The sequence below is a fragment of the Felis catus genome, chromosome A3 (genome assembly GCF_018350175.1).
Source record: "Felis catus isolate Fca126 chromosome A3, F.catus_Fca126_mat1.0, whole genome shotgun sequence".
Taxonomy (NCBI): domain Eukaryota; kingdom Metazoa; phylum Chordata; class Mammalia; order Carnivora; family Felidae; genus Felis; species Felis catus.
Window position 1 is genome coordinate 10,413,116 of NC_058370.1, and position 17,149 is coordinate 10,430,264.

Below are 17,149 nucleotides of genomic sequence, written 5' to 3' on the forward strand. Positions count from 1 at the left end.
GGGTAAAGTGTCGAAAGCCGAAAGGGATACATTTACTTTATCGAAGGCATTTAGTGATTTAGGACGTGGCCAGCAGACAGTTTCCCACTTAACCTTGGTAAAAATCTCTTACCCAACTTCTGTGACGTTTCTGCAAATGTATCTAAAAATCCCAGAGGCTGGAGGTGGGAGGCTGGGTGTGAGGAGGAAGTTCTGGGCCTGCGGTTCTCAGAACGGGACCAGGTTTTCCTGTACGCTGTGCACCAAAGAGCTTACTAGGTGTTTTTAGTTTTGTAGTTCGCTGCAGGAGCGGCTACGTCGTTTGTGGGAACCGGAGCAAAATGAAAATGCAGGACTCCTTGTTGAAGAGTTAAGAATTTTAACTGGATAACTGGTCTTTCATTCGCTCAAGGGTTGGGATGGGGGTGCCTGTGTGAACACACGGGTCGCACACCCCCGGGGCTGGCTCTCCTTCCGCCTTAGGAACCTCAGGGAAGATGAGAGAAAAAAAGGGAAGTACCTGTGTCTGCCAACTTCTCGGTGGGGTGTTGGGGAGGGTGTCTTCTTCCAGGCAGAGAAGGGGCGGTAGGAGCTGTCCTGCTGTCTTTGGAGACCTGTCGTAATCCTTGGAGATGTGCCATTTGTATTTCCCATATTTCTTTATTTTTATTTTTTAATGTTTATTCATTCCGGAGAGACAGAGAACATGAGTCAGGGAGGGGGAGAGAGAGGGAGACACAGAATCAGAAGCAGGCTCCAGGCTCTGAGCTGTCAGCACAGGGCCCGATGTGGGGCTCGAACTCATGATGAACCATGAGATCGTGACCCGAGCCAAAGTCAGACGCTTAACTGCATCCTTCCTTCCTTCCTTCCTTCCTTCCTTCCTTCCTTCCTTCCTTCCTTCCTTCCTTCCTTCCTTCCTTCCTTCCTTTTCTTTCCATTTGTAGAAAACTCAAAATAGTTGTTAATGTAAGGTTAGGAATCATGTGTTTGGAGCCCTTTCCACGGTTTGAAGGTTTTTTTCATCGTGTGAGTTAATCCCAGCCCCCAGTGCCTGGCTAGTTGATCTCATTTTGTCCCCATTTCCCCCCTCATTTCCCTCCCCCGCCCCGGCCGTGGCAGCAGCAGCCGGGGCCACCTCGAGCTCCCTTTGTCCCTCCGCAGCCAGCTGTGGGGCGTGGCTGATGGAAAGCCCAGTAACCATTGGAACAGACACACTGGTATCTGCTTTCCCTTCTCTTTTATTCCTGCCCCCTTTTCTCCTTTTGGTTTTATGTCTGTCCTCATTCAGAATACACACCTGCCTAGACACACGCTAACCACGTGTCCTGCACGCAGGCCTGAACCGTGCCTTTTTGATGGCTAAAAAAAAAATGGCAGTATGGAAAGGGAAGTCCAAATTTATGGTCAAGACTGCATGATTAGCTCTAGAGAGTGGGAGGCTGAGGATAGCCCTTCGTTGAAGCTGCAAGGTTCCCCCCACCCCCCAATGCTGAAATGCTAATGAGGGAGCCACCGCGAAGGTCTCCAAGTGGCTTCCGCTGGTCCCTTCCCCAGATGGTGGATGACAGAGTAGAAGAGCTTGTCTCAAGGATCTGCCGGCCGGCCTTAGGCAGAGACTCCTCGGCATGCACAGCGGATTAAAAGGGGTTTTTGTTGAGGTGGAGCAGATGGACAGGGAGAGGCAGGGTTCACATTAGCTGATCATAAATCAGGACTCCGTCGTAGAAGGGAAAGATCTGGGTCTGGTCACTTAAAAGTTGGAGCTGATTTAATTTGTTCTTTTTTTTCTTATTGGAAGAGCCCCTCCTGCTTATAAACAGACAAACAAAAAAATCACTGTGAAGAATTTAGAAAGCATACACGCTGGAGAAAGGGATAAATTCCCTATGTCTCCAGAAAGAATCACCATCCACCCTTCCAGCATAACCCTCCTGATTTTGTCTTCCGTCCTGCCGTCATCCACACATATACATGTATAGTTATTATTTAATAAGACTTGAGATGCACGTTCCTCTTTGAGTTACACGTAAAAGAAGATTTGTAGCTAGGTTTCCAACTTTGGAACACAGGCTCTGTGATCGTTTGGGTCAGTCCGCCGGCTTAAATTTTAGTAATAAAACCAGAGACAATGTGTAAATTTATGTTTGGGAAAGCCGGGGCAAGCTCAGGTGAAGGAAAAGTTCATTGGCACAGAGGGCCATGTTGAATTTATGATCTTCCTTCCTTCAAGCAACGCCTTGGTAAACTCCCCAGGAAGAAAAGGGCGACTCTGCCTATTTTTCCCGTTGCCCCCTGGTGGGACCAGAAGAAATGCTCAGGCAGGAAAAGAATTCTGCACTTTGGACTCTCTTTCCCCCTATTTCTAATGCTCTGACTCTTTGTGTGTGTTTTTAAATTCTTCTAATGTTGTATTTATTTTTGAGAAAGACACACACACACACACACACAGTATGAGTGGGGCAGGGGCAGAGAGAGTGGGAGACCCAGAATCCGAAGCAGCCTCCAGGCTCCGAGCTGTCAGCACAGATTCCAACACCGGCAGGGCTCGAACTCACAGTCTGTGAGATCATGACCTGAGCCGAAGTCAGACGCTTAACCCACTGAGCCACCCAGGCGCCCCTCTGACGCTTTGGATTTTGGTGGAAGTCTTCTATTCCCTCTGCAGATGTCTCGACATAATGAATGCTTGAGGCTGTGGGTCTCTCTCCAGCGTGCTAGGGCTCAGGCCCACGAACTGAATTTAGGCCTGTGTTTTGAGAAAATGAGGCACATTAAACACTGATGTGAGATGAGTGAGATGCCCACGCTGGAAGAGTCTAGAAGGCCCTCAGAGCAACTGACGGCCCAGCACATCGCCACTTGCTACGTTCTGTCTAGAAGTTGTTATTAGTGTTTGTATGCTTTCCTTTTTTACTGCCGGTGCTGTTACCATGATGAAATTTAATTAAACACAAGAACTAATGAAAATGAAACCTCCTTGAAAAAGTTGTTTCCATAGCGATGACTTGGAATGCTCTGGAAAGCCTTGATCGTGGTGGATAATTATTACAAAGACACGCTGAATTATGGGAAAAGTAGAAAATGCTGTGAAAAACTGTAGAAGTCTCCAGTCGTATGCTTAGATGACCTCGTCAGTGTCTTTTAAGTTCTTCTCAAAACTAGCGGAGCTCAAACGAGTGAGCGAATGCGCCTCCTTCGTGAGCACCGGGCGTTTGTTGAGTGAACAGGGAGGGAGTAGCAGCCCAGTGCTTCCCCTTCAACTTTTGCTCTGGGTGCTGGGGAAAATGATATTTCCCTGCAGAGGACTGAGAGCCATTCCTGCCATTTCCTTTCTCCCTCGGCTGATCTGATCGTTTGTAAGTTAAATGGGCTTTTTACAAAAGGCCAAAGACTCGAAGATTTTAATGTGTGAGAATGTGCCCCGCCCCCAGAATCTAGGCCCGTCTCCTCTCCGGACCTGTTCTTAGGACCACCGGCCCCGACCAGCCCTTCAGCCTTTGTCTTTTGCCGGTCCCTGCCTCCCATGCGGCGCTTCTGGTCTCGCTGAAGGAGGTGCAGCCTGCCACTGCACGCGCGTGTGGGCAGCTGACACGCACACACTCTCCAATCTCGTGCCTTCCGCTCCTGGGTTACTGGTCACCAGTGTCCTTCATCTGGCCATTTCCCGTCTCACCTCTCGTGCACCTCCCTGAGCCCCTCCCACCCGGTTATTATTTGCCCATCGCCTCCTTCCCTCCACTAGACCGTGAGTTCCGTGGATCCCCACCTGCGCATGACCTGGCATACAGCAGGCATTCCATAAATGCTGCTGGCATGTTGAATGCATGATCAAGGGGCTTCTGTGTGCACACTGGGCTCCCCTGCATCATTTCACACACAAGTTAGCACTAACAGCATCTGTCTGACTCTCTTTCTCACCCGCTCATGGGTTTGCAAACTATAGCCCAGGGGCCAAATCCAGCCCCCCACCTTTTTTTTTTTTTATTTAATTTTTTTTAACGTTTATTTATTTTTGAGACAGAGACAGAGCATGAACGGGGGAGGGTCAGAGAGAGGGAGACACAGAATCTGAAGTAGGCTCCGGGCTCCAAGCTGTCAGCACAGAGCCCGACGCGGGGCTCGAACTCACTGACCGCGAGATCATGACCTGAGCCGAAGTCGGACGCTTAACCGACTGAGCCACCTGGGCGCCCATTTTTTTTTTTTTTTTTTTTTTTTTTTTTTTTTTTTGGTGTGGGCTGGGAGCTAAGAATGGTTTTTAGCCTTTGGTGGGGAACAGTCGTTGGCCCAGTGGGGAACCGAAACTGTTCACTGCCGTGGTCTCCAGCAGCACATTTGTTGACTCCTGGAGACCAGGCTTTTTTTTTCTAGGATAAGGGGACTGTCTTGCATCTTTGAATTCCCATAGCATAGCACTCAGTACATGTGTTTTGGGGGGGGGGGTTGAACTGAACTCACTTTTTTTTTTTTTTGGTATTTTTTATTCACCCTCTGGAGTCAGATGGTGGTGTGAATCCTGGCTCTGACCTGTTCTCACCGTGAGACTAGGGGTTTGGGTATGGTGCCGGTCTGAGCCTTTTTTCCTCCTCTGAAAACTTCAGACAATAATCCCTGTTTCTGAGGGCTGTCGTGAGGGTAAAAGGAGTTGTCAGTCTGTCAGCATCTGTACTGTGCGTAGCACAGGGTTGGTGTTTAGTGTGAGCTGTTACTGTTTATCCAGACATCCAGCGAAAGTTGTGTAGTCTGAACATCATCACATAAGCAAAATACCTAGCAATTGCAAATCTAAAAAAAAAAATCGGTCATTTTCGGTTGGCCCCAAATTCTTTCTAGGGGTGTTGAAAATTAAGAGCCGACCTTCTGTCTGTGGATCCGACTCTTTGTTTTCTTCCCCGTTTCCGTGCTGTTTTTTGTTTTGTTTTGGGGCCGAATGAATGTCACGGTGCCGACTGAGGAAAGTTTATATGGCACCGGTGAGGCAGAAGGCCTCAAGTGAGGGGTGAGTTATTCCGGGGCTCGAAGGGGTGGGGACTCACTCCTCGAGCAGCCCCCGCAGCGGGTGAATCTCTCCGAAGAGGGGCAGGCAGTGTTGGTGAGGTGGGCTGGGCAGGGGAGGCACATACTTCTGGGTGTATGACATTGACTTTGCAGGCTAGTGGGCACTCTGCAAAGGCGTGAGGAGTTGAAATGCATTCATACGTGATGTATCTTGGATGTCTTTCTTCGCAGGGACGGTGAAAGTGAAGAGCTCCAATATCCAGGTTGGAGACCTTATCATCGTTGAAAAGGTGGGTGGGGTCTCGCAGTTTGTGACCAGGCTGCCGTGTGGGTTTGGTGGCAATGTGGGAAGACATTGCCAGTTCACAAGCCCAACCATGTGGATTTGTGTATCTCGTAGACTAACTGAATGCAGGCTTTGGGGGATTTTTCTCCTCTAGCTTTGCCTGGGGAGGAAAACGTTTTTCCCCATGAGACGTACGTATAAAATACTTTTTCAAGGTTTATGTGGTTGGTTAGCCAGAAATTCTCCTTATAAACTCAAGTACAAGTTATTTTTTTTTTTTAATGTTGATCTATTTTTCAGAGAGAGAGTGTGAGTGGGGGAGGGGCAGAGAGAGAGGGAGACACAGAATCCAAAGCAGGCTCCAGGCCCTGAGCTGATGGCACAGAGCCCGACAAGGGGCTCGAACTCATGGACTACGGAGATCGTGACCTGAGCCAAAGTTGGACGCTTAACCGTCTGAGCCACCCAGGCTCCCCTAAGTTTTGATTTCCTATTTGCTGCATCTTTTTTTTGTTTTTGTTTTTTTTAACTTACTACAAAATCTTTCCTAGAAGTCTGCTTGCTGAGTAAAGCACGTAAAAATATTGGTCATTTACCATTTGAGCAGTTTTAGCTTGCATTTTGTGACATACGCATAGTACTTTTCTGTTGTTTTGTGGGGAGATGGGGTTAAGTGTAATATGAGAACGGTAAGGAGGCCAGAAAACACATTTTTTAAAATAGCACCCTTAACAAATGTTTGTAACTTTGGCAAACATCTCTTTTTAAAAGCTGTCTTTTTGGAAGGGAAGGTAGCGGGTCTGGGGGTGGCCCTGGAGAGTCTTGGAATGATGTTTGATCGGAATGGGATCGTACTGTAACTGGTTTCTGTAGGAAGTGAACTATGCTCTTTTAAAAGGATTAAATCCAAGAACTCAAAGTCGATTTGAGGTAAAGTGAAGCTCTAGGGGATTAGGAAAGTAACAGCAGTGTGCAAGATTTTTCAGATTCAAAACCAAATAAATCCCCAAGTCTGTCTGGGACAAAGGCAGAAACTTCAATGAGGCTGTGGGTTTCTGGCCCCCTCCCCACCGAGAGGGGCCGGGTGGGGGGGGGGGGCGGAAACCCCACACGTGGGCATTCACAGTAACAGTCTTTCTTTTCATTACGCAGAACCAGCGGGTCCCTGCTGACATGATCTTCCTGAGGACATCGGAAAAAAACGGTAAACATCTGGGATCAATTTTGAAAATAACCATTAACCTTTCAGTGGTAATTTGGCAAAATAATCATTTGAAAATGGAACAGAAGTAGATGATCGTTTTGGAGCCATGGAGGCAAATCAAAAACATCTCTTTTAATAGAGCAGTCTTTAAAAAAAAAACAGAGCAAAAAACCAAAACGTCCTTGGGGCTCACAGCTCAATAGATTTAGATCATCACACCGATACAATTAGTCGGGCCCACGCCGAGTCACAGCTGGTGAAGTCGCGCACGGTGGCCGTGATTTTCCTTCCTGGGCTGCTGTTAGGCTCACCTTCGGGGGTTGGCGGGATAAGGAAGTGTGTCCAACGTGCAGAAGCAACGGGGGGGAGAGGTAGGTGGCCTTTCTGGCCCTTTGCTCACGAGCGGTGGGGCCGGGCCTCCCCTCACCCATCAGTTTATTTGTTATCACAGCCTACTTGGGCCTGAGGGAGCTGCTCCAGCCTCTTAAGGAGACCCCGCTGGGGGCAGTTCTTTCCCGGTGGGGCCGACGCCACCATGGCCTGCCCACCCACCCATCTGTTGACTCTGATCTCCTTCTTATTTTTTGTTACTCAAGCCGTTGCGTTGCGAGGAAACGTTGTGGCTGTTTTTCTCTTGCCTACAGGCACAATCAGATCTTTGCACGTCTGAAAGAAAAGGTCCCGTTATATTCCTTTGAGGTGGCTGCAGTCTATTTTATTATCAATCAAATAAAAGTATAGATGAAATTTTATACTAATAATATATTTAAAAAGCCCAGAGGTGGGGTAGAAGGCACTAGATTGAAAGTCTTTCTTTGAAATCTGCAGCTGTGTCCTCCGTTGGCTCTGACGTCCTTGTCAGTGAACATAGACCATTATGGGTTAGGGCCCCTGAAATGTATCCCCCCCCCCACTCCCTGAAAAAGAAAAAATTAGGCGTGTTTTTTCTTTTTTCTTATTTGTCTTATTTTATTTTATTTTATTTTATTTTTTATTTTATTTTATTTTATTTTTTATTTTATTTTATTTTATTTTTTATTTTATTTTATTTTATTTTTTATTTTATTTTATTTTATTTTTTATTTTATTTTATTTTATTTTTTATTTTATTTTATTTTATTTTTTATTTTATTTTATTTTATTTATTTTATTTCATTTCATTTTATTTCATTTCATTTCATTTTATTTATTTCATTTCATTTTATTTCATTTCATTTCATTTCATTTTATTTATTTCATTTCATTTTATTTCATTTTATTTTATTTCATTTTATTTTATTTTTGAGAGAGAGAGAGACAGAGAGAGACAGAGAGCAGAGGAGGGGCAGAGCGACACAGAGACGGATCCAAAGCAGCCTCTAGGCTCTGAGCTGTCAGCATAGAGCCCGATGTGGGGCTCAAACCCACCAACTATGAGATCATGACCTGAGCCAAGGTTAGACCCTTAACCGACTGAGCCACCCAGGTGCCCCCCCCTTTTTCTTTTTTTTAAAGTTTATTTATTTTGAGAGAGAGAGCATGAGCAGAGGAGGGACAGAGAAAGAGGGAAAGAGAGAGAATCCTAAGCAGGCTCTGTGCTGTCAGTGAAGAGCCTTACTTGGGGCTCAAACTCATGAACTGTGAGATCACGATCTGAGCCGAAACCAAGAGTCGGATGCTTAACCGACTGAGCCGCTCAGAAGCCCCTAGATGTGCTTCTCCTTAAGTCTCCAGAGGTGTTGGCCGCAGTGTCCACGAATTCAGTGCATCTGGGGTCTGATGAATACACAGCTAACCCATTGCTGAGACTTGCACGCCAGACTGAAATAGGCGTTCACGGGCCAGTAGTACCAGCACGGGTCCGCTCGTAGCGCCTTCTGTGTTCCGAGCTGTCTGGCAGGATCAGCCGTCGAGTCTTCCTCATGTGAGGCTGCTGCTGCTGTGTCCATGTTCACCGTCAGGGAAACCGAGGCTTGGAGAGCCTAGGCGGCTTCCCAAGGGCATGCTGCTGGTACGTGGTGCCTCTGGTCTGGCTTCCAGGTGTCTGGCTCCTGATGAGTGTAGACGACTCTGCCCAGAGTGGCCCGAGGTGCCAGCTGTGTCATGCCAGCCACCATGCCGGGGGCTCGGTCACCCTCAGGTCTTTACAGCAACCTCCCGAGGTCTGCGTTTCTCCCCGTTTTCCAGACAGGGCCTGCCGGTGTTTATTTAGCAAGGTCAAGGAGCTGGCCCAGGTTCCTGCTTGGGGCGGATGGTGGAGTGAGGATTTGAACCCAGATCTCTGGACGCGAGAGCTTACAGGGGAAGTGGGAAACGGGGCGTTTGTCTTCCCTTTTGGTTGCTGGCCACTGGTGGGATTTTTACGAAGGCCAGAGCGGGAACTACACAGAGCTGCCCGGGGTAGACGGCACCCACCTTCTTCCACAGGGTCGTGCTTCCTGCGGACGGACCAGCTGGACGGCGAGACCGACTGGAAGCTGCGGCTCCCCGTGGCCTGCGCGCAGAGGCTCCCCACCGCGGCCGTGAGTAGCTTTCCTGCAGAAACACAGCCTGGCAACCGTGTCCTTGCAGGGCCAGCCAGCTCGGGGGGCGGGGGGGGGGGCGCACGTAGATCAGTGTGCGGGTTGTCACTTGTGAAGGAGGGGTGACAGGGTGGGGGCTGGGGGGGGGCCCCGAGCACCTGTTCTTTCGAGTTACGTGGCTGTGTGAAGCACAGCGGGGAGCTCTTTGGAGGGAAGCTCAGTCTTTTTTTTTTTTAAGTTTAGTTTTTTGAGAGAGAAAGAGAGAGCGGGGGAGGGGCAGAGAGAGAGAGGGAGGGGGAGAGAGAGAGAGGGAGGGAGGGAGGGAGGGAATCAGGGAATCCCAAGCAGGCTCCACACTGTCAGCGCAGAGCCCGACGCGGGGCTCGAGCTCGTGAACTGTGAGATCATGACCTGAGCCAAAATCAAGAGTCGGACACTTAACTGACTGAGCCGCCCAAGGGCCCCATAGCTCAGAATCTTAAGAAGCCCCGACAAGGTACTAGCCTAAAACTAGAAGGGAAGGCAGGTGTATCATTTCTCTGCTCAGCGCCTCCAAAGGCCTCTCGTCTTACTGAGAACCCTCCCTCCAGCCCTCGCTGTTGTCCTCAGGCCCCACGTCCTCTGTCTCGGTGCCGGAGCCCCACCCTCGGCCTGGGTGCTCTGCCCGCCAGCGCCTTCTCCCTCCTGATCAGGCGTCCTCTGCCTCCGAGTGTTTGCCCTTGCTGGCTGCCTGGGTGGACATCTCCATTCTGTCCCTTGGGTTTTGTGCTCAGGTCTCCTTATCTGAGAGGCATTTTCTGACGGTTCTCTCCTTGCATTCCCACCCCACTCGCTTCAAGGCAGTATCTCCGAGAGCAGAGTTCTGCCCAGTACGTTCACTGCTGAACGTCCTGTGCGTGGAACAGTGTGAGGAACAGCACAGAGAACAGCCTGTTAGCCCCATTAGCCCCACGTCACTCATGCCATGATTTGTAAAGGGAGGGGGGACAGGGAGCCAAAGAGTAAGTTTAAACATAAGCCACATAGGTTGGATGTGGCCCAAGGACGAGGTTACAAAGTCACAAAATGTAATTGAAACACTCAGAGACCAACTGGTCCGAAAGGGTTAGGCAGAATGTGTAAGCTTTTCCCAGGCTAGCGGTCGGGTTCACTGTGTTCTGTGAGGAAGGAGCAGGCAGGATACAGTTCCGTGTTAACCTGCCAATAAACACGCCCACTGTCCTGATGATTTTTCATAGCCAGTGACGAGTAAGATAACACTGGTATTAATATTAATTTTTGAGCCAGGCATTCTAGAGCAGCGAGTTTCTAACCGTGGTTAGGAGCCCCTGGGAATCCTTAGAACGCACTCACCTGCCCCTGAGATGGTTCTGATTTTTCTGGGTGATGCATTTTAACTTCCCGGTGAGATTTCTGCAAAGAAAGCTTTCCGAGCCTCAAAATGATTTGAAGGATTCTCTTTAAGAGACAGCCTGGAAGAGCCTAGAATCATGAAGATACTTGACCGTCAGCTGCACAGAGTTGCATTTCTTGGTGTGTGCTTTGGATGTGTCAGTTTAATAAATGCTCATGTCCCCCCCCACCCCCACTCCCGCCACCCCCGTCTGGCACAGGCCTGGGCTGGGGTCCGGATGCTACTGGACCGAAGGGATCTGAATGGGGTGCAACAATTTAACAAAGTTGTAAGTTAGAAGAACCATATGAAAAGATTACATGGGCATTACGTGCCTATATTCTTGTTTAAAAAAAATTAAGGGAGCCTGGGTGGCTCAGCCGGTTAAGCATCCAAGTCTTGATTTTGACTCAGGTTGAGCCCATGACCATTCGTGAGTTCAAGCCCCGCATTGGGCTCCGTGTTGACAGCATGGAGCCTGCTTGGGATTCTCTGTCTCCCCTCTCTCTCTGCCCCTCCACTGCTCTCTCGCTCTCTGTCTCAAAATAAGTAAATAAACATTAAAAAAGTTAAAGCATGTGGAAAGCCCTGGAGGAAAAAGCAAACAGTGTCGTTCATGGCCTCTACCCCACACCTGACCCGCTTCCCCCGGGGATCACGTGAACTCCGTAGTGATCTTTGCAGACCGTGGTCAGCACCCTTTCCTACAGATGTACAGCTGCAAACTTGTTGGAAGGGGGAGCTTTTACAAAGAAGGGATCCTACTGGATTTGCAATTCCACACCTTTACCCGCGCACTTTGGGTGTGCCTCAGGGCCTTTTCTTACCAGTGCCTAGGGGCCACAGAACAAACACGCCTGCATACGGGGCCTCCTAGTGAGTTAGTAGAGGGCTCAGGCCCCGCCTGAGGGGCCGGCCGGTAGCCTCCACCCCACTCCAGACCCCTGATGGCACGGGGTATTGTGGTCTGAAAACCTGTGGTATCAGGTCCTGACCACCTGATTGGAGATTTGTTTTCTAAATCTTTTACTGTAAAATACACACTAGATTTACCATTTTATCATTTTAAAGTGTCCAGTTCGGTGGTGGTAAGCACTTTCACACTGTTGTGCAGCCGTCCCCACCATCCATCCCCAGGTCTCTTCATCCTGCAAATCTAAGACTCCACGCCCGTGAAACAAAAATTCCCCATCGCCCAGCCCCCGGCAGGCACACTTCTACTTGCTGTCTCTATGACTTTGCCCTAGGGACCTCTTGTAAGTGGAGGCCTACAGTATTTGTCCTTTTGCGACTGGCTTTGCTTCCCTTAGCGAAAGGTCCCGAAGCTTCACCCACGTGGCGGCCTGTGTCGGAACTTCCTGTTTAAGGCTGGGCAACGTTCCGTCCTATGTACGCACCGCATTTCATTTGTCCACGTATCACGTATCCATTGATGGGCCCTTGGGTTTGTTGCCATCTTTTGGTAATTGTGAGTAATGATGCTATGGACGGGGCGCATGGTCTCTTCGAGACCCTGCTTTCGGTTCCCAGCAGGTGGCTTGCTATTCATGTGCTAATTCTGTGCCAGGGTTTCTGAGGACCCGCCATACTGCTTTCCACAGTGGCTGCACCATTTCACATTCCTGCCAACGGTGCACAAGCTTTCAACGTCTTCGCATCCTCACCAACACTGTTTTCTGTTTGTTTGTTTTTGATGTTCATTTATTTTTGAGAGAGCGAGAGACCGAGCAGGAGTGGAGGAGGAGTAGAGACAGAGAGCGAGAGACAGAGTCCGAAGCGGGCTCCAGGCTCCGAGCTGTCAGCACAGAGCCCAACGCCGGGTTCGAAGTCACGAGATCATGACCTGAGCCAAAATCAGACACTTAACCGGCTGAGCCACACGAGTGCCCCACTTTTTCTGTTTTTTGAGAGTAGCCCTCTTAATGGGTGTGAGGTGTTCTTTTTTTGCTTTTCACCCCTCCGTCTTTTCCAGGGCTTTACACAGAGCAGGTGCCCAGTAGCCCCTTGTTGACTGAGCAAGAATTTTCTTTGGTACCAACAGCCCTTGTAAAGCACAGCGTAGCAAAACCGGTGTGGGAAACCAGTTTGGGAAACACTGGGTGTCCACAGATAAACAGGCATCTTCACAGCAGACTCTGTCAGGGTGTCTTGGGATATGGCGACTCCTAAGCTTCTTGAATAGAAACATTTTCTTCCTTCTTCCACCTGCCCTGTAATTTTGAGAGCCTGTTTGCTGTCTGAGAGCAACAGCTGCTTTTGAAAACTAGTGGGTGCCTCCCGAAATCTTCTCTAATTACGAACTTTTCAAAAAACAATTTTTATTTTACATTTATTTATTTTTTTTTAATTTTTTTTTTTTCAACGTTTATTTATTTTTTTTGGGACAGAGAGAGACAGAGCATGAACGGGGGAGGGGCAGAGAGAGGGAGACACAGAATCGGAAACAGGCTCCAGGCTCTGAGCCATCCGCCCAGAGCCTGACGCGGGGCTCGAACTCACGGACCGCGAGATCGTGACCTGGCTGAAGTCGGACGCTTAACCGACTGCGCCACCCAGGCGCCCCTACATTTATTTATTTTTGAGAGACACCGAGCACAAGTGGGGGAGGGGCAGAGAGAGAAGGAGACACAGAATCAGAATCCGGTTCCAAGCTCTGAGCTGTCAGCACAGGGCCCGACGCGGGGCTCGAACTCACAGACCACGAGGTCACCACCTGAGCCGAAGTCGGACGCTCAACCGACTGAGCCACCCAGGCGCCCCACGAACTTCGTTTTTAACTCCAAAACGTTACCTCTGTTGAACAGGACCTTCTTCAGATCCGATCCTATGTTTACGCAGAAGAACCCAATATCGACATTCACAACTTTGTGGGAACTTTTACCAGAGTAAGTAAGCCTCGCTCACCGAGGAATCCTGCCTTTATCGAGTTGTGCTGGTAACAGACCTGCAAAGAGGTGTTGACGGGTCTGTGTCAGGGAGCAGCTTTGCTCGGGGTGGGGGTGAAATTCCCTTAAGAAGCACCCCCCTCCCCCACCCTGGCCTTGAAAGCTGACACAGTGTTTCTCAGTGAGGTCGGCCCAGCTGGATTTTCTTCCAGCCTCTGACCAGCTAGAATTACCTGACAACTTAGAGCCGAGCGTTGTTCCGATTAATGTTAAAGCTCCGAAAGCACTCTTTCTGTCCCCTTCAGATGCATCCGTGACCCCTTCCACTCGCACAAGCCCCGTCTGCCTCCGTTACAAGTTTTAAGCCACGTCCCAACTTTTCAGAATAGAAATTAAATTTGGGCTGAAATGCTGTGAAGAATCTGGGACAGGAGATTTGTAGACTCCAAATTAAACCCATGGTCTCCTTCTGGAAGCTGTAGGGCTGGCCGGCAGAGGGCTGTTTCTGTTCGATTGGCTTCTGCATTCTATTTCTAGCCTTGTACGACATTTCTTCAGTGTTAGGAGCCTGTCCGGCTTCAGTCACAAAGCACCCTTTTTACCTATCACCGTGGGATGAAAACGCCCAGGAGGGTGGCTTGTGAGCTCGGCCCTTCTCTCCTGGCTGAGCTGCAGGCATCCGAATAGGGGTCCTCCTCACTTCCTGTCTTGGGAGGAGCCAGCTGGAAACAGCCTGTGGATTCTGCCCAAACCTTGGTAGATAAATGCGTGTCCATTGGCCTTTTCCAGGAGGACAGCGACCCTCCGATCAGCGAGAGCTTGAGCATAGAGAACACTCTCTGGGCCGGCACTGTCATCGCGTCGGGTAAGGGCGCCCTTGTTGAGGAATGTGTTAGCAATTTGAAAAGGAAAGAAAATCCTTTTGTATAATTAGAATAATCATCTGTCAGTTGGGAAAATTAGTCGTGGTCAGATGGTGTTTTCCACTTGCTCGCGCCCCTCCAGGGAATCAAACTGACGTCTAATTGGCCCTCGGACACTTGCGGACGTCTGTGAGAATCTGCCGTGCCAGTGGACTTCTCTGCAGCGTCCGCTCTGGGAATAACCCTTAATTGCCTCCCGAGATTGACATTCTAATCTGTACCAGAAATTGGGGCAGCCTGGGCGTTCTGGCCGGAAGTTGTGTCCGTGGGGGCTGCGGGGCTGGCCCCGCCCGTCCAGGGGCCGTGGTGCCCAGGCAAAGGCCGTGGGCCCGAGTTGGAGCCTTGGTGTTGAAAACACCAAGATGCCGTGGAAATTGGTACCTTTTAGTTTTGCGAACACTGGGATGAAACTGGGCAGAAGGGGCTCCAGGGGCTGAGGTGTCTGCGGTGGCCGCGGTTGACCTTAGTGGGGTGCCTCTGGTCTGTCGGGCACTTTGTTGAGCCCTTTATGTGCATTACACACTTCACTTAACCCTCCCTACGTTACCGTGAGGGAAGGTGCCGGTATCATTCCCATTCTGCAGATGAGGAAACCACGGCTCAGTGAGGTTAGTAATCTGCCCAAGGTCACACCGCAGGTAAAAGGCAAAGCGGAGGCTTGAACCCAGGCACTTTGCTCCAGAAGCAGAACTTACAGTGCATTACGTATGTTATGTAATAGTATCCACTGTTACTAACGTATGATTATACTGCTGGCAACTTTCTGTCTTTGCTGTTTGCTGGAGTTTGGCTTTTTCCCTCTTCACGCACATGTCCCTCCCGCCAGCCTGTTTTCTTCCCTTTGATGCTGCCTGTGGCTCTTCAGTACAGCAGATGCTTGGTCAGGGTCTTCTGCGACAAGGCCTGTGGATGACCAGCACAGACCAGCACAGAGTACACACGGGGGCTGCAAGTTCACCCTCCGCAGGGGCTCCGCTTAACGCAAACGGGCAGAGTTGAGCGCTCCCTTGAGGTCCTCCGACCTTTTCCTTTTCCGCTGCCTGCCCGTATTGACGGCGTGATCCGGGATGTCTCAGATCCTCCTGATGACTAACGAAGTGAGGAATGGGTCCCTGAGTTTCAGCGTGGCCACTGGGCACTGCCGGCCATACCTTGGCCAGGCCCGAAGCCACGCCCACACCCGAGGCCCCGCCTGCATCCCCGCCCACACCCATGGCCACGCCCACCAGGCCCTGCAGGAGCCCCTTCCCCTTCAGACTCTGCCCTCTGGCCTCTCCCCTCCCGCTTGTCCACGCATCTCTCAGAACTGGTTTACTCTTCCTTCCCAGTTGTTCTCCACTTTGAAGTCACTTATTAACAAGTAATTATTTTTTATTTTAAAAGTTTAATTAATTTAATTAACTCTAGAGAGCGAGTGCGAGTGGGCGGGAGGGACAGAGGGGAGGGGGAGAGTGAGCCTTCAACAAGCTCCAGGCTCAGCCCAGAGCCCAGCCCGGGGCTTGATCCCACGATCTGAGCTGAAATCAGGAGTTGGTCACTCAATTGACTGAGCCACCCAGGCGCCCCTAAAGGATTTTTAAGATTTTATTTTAAGCCCAGTCTCCTCCCCAACGTGGGGCTCGAACTCACGACCCCAAGATCAAGAGTCGCGTGCTCTATACCAACTGAGCCAGCCAGGCGCCCCCAAAAGGCTTTGATCAAGCACCTCTATGTAATGCGGCCATGTTCTGTGCTGGTGCTGCGGTAGCATTCCAGAAGATTCTTGTCTCCACCCTTGTGGTGTTTCTGGTTTACTCTAAACTTCATACAGATTATGATTTTGAGGTGGAGGGTCTGAGGTGGAAAAGGTTTCTCAGCCTTAATCTCAGAGATGAGCAGCAATAAGTTTTACTTACCAGGCTCTTTTTATTTACAGAGTGTTTTGCTGTCATTCTCTTGTTTTGGTCTCACAGCATTAAATGAGGATTTAATGGAATGAAGAGGAATTGAGTCTCAGAGAGGCTAAGCAACTTGCCTAAGGTCACACAGCCTAGGAGGTCATCTCCCGGAAGGCAGAGAGTGGAAAGCAAGTTGGGACCTTGAAGAGGGGAGAAAAAAATTTCAGACCGTTTGTGAGTGGTGCTGTAGGAACAGAGAGAGCAGTGATTTCAACGATCCGGTAGCAGCACCTGCCAAGCCCTTCAGCGGGCACAGGTTTTCGAGTGAGTCTGAGAAGCCGGACGTTTACCGTTTCTTTAGCTGGCCTCAGTTTCCCCTGCTTCTCAGTAGTACTTCTCTGACTACGTTGTGGTTCTAATGCGACCGTGAGGTTACATACGAGCCACTTCCTTCCTGGTGCTCAACTCAAGAAACGGCCGTCCTTAATGACCTTGATTAGATGAGATTTTACTTCTCTGTTCTCTGTAGAGTCTAACTCCTGTGTTTTGGTCACTCTGCTCTTATCACTTGAAAGTTTAAAAAAAAGAAAACTTGCCAGGCAGCACGTAGGGTCCAGTGACATTGTTCGGCATCAATCTGTAGAGGATGCAGTTGCCACGGTAACCTGCCACCGGGCCGCTCGGCTGAGGAGTCACTGGGGTGAGACACGGAAGGGACGGCTTAGGGGAGGCCTGGGGCCTTGGCAGAGCAGGTGGCCCGGCTGTGTCATGGAGCCCGGTTCTTCCCAGACTCTCCAGTCCGTTGTGCCGCTGCCTCCCCCGACCCCAGCCTGGCGGGTTGATTGTGGTCACCGTGTGACCCACATGCAGTCACGCCACGTGCCCCTCGCCCCCAGGCTTGGCGGGACACGTCCTTTGGTCGCATGCTTGAATGTTGCAGCAGCATTCTAACTGCCGTAGACGTTTCTGAAGGCTTGCGCTCAGGGGGTAGCATTTGTCCTGTCACAGATGGGGAACAAAGGGGTCACAGAGCAGCGCTGACCCCAGGACCGCGCTGTCGTGGAGAGTTAGGAAGAACTCCGTGTGAAAGCCGACCGCAG

At 50.0% G+C, this 17,149-nt stretch overlaps 1 protein-coding gene across 3 annotated transcripts in view; it reads left to right on the plus strand.

The window, feature by feature from the left end:
• Positions 1–17,149, plus strand: part of ATP9A (ATPase phospholipid transporting 9A (putative)) — a 130,785-nt gene that overhangs the window by 46,938 nt on the left and 66,698 nt on the right. For all 3 annotated transcript variants that reach the window (XM_023251092.2, XM_019826353.2, XM_006929657.3), the window contains exons 5-9: positions 5,212–5,270; positions 6,419–6,470; positions 8,877–8,971; positions 13,169–13,249; positions 14,039–14,114. In XM_023251092.2, the coding sequence (XP_023106860.2) occupies positions 5,212–5,270; positions 6,419–6,470; positions 8,877–8,971; positions 13,169–13,249; positions 14,039–14,114 (363 nt within the window). The remainder of the gene's footprint in view (positions 1–5,211; positions 5,271–6,418; positions 6,471–8,876; positions 8,972–13,168; positions 13,250–14,038; positions 14,115–17,149) is intronic.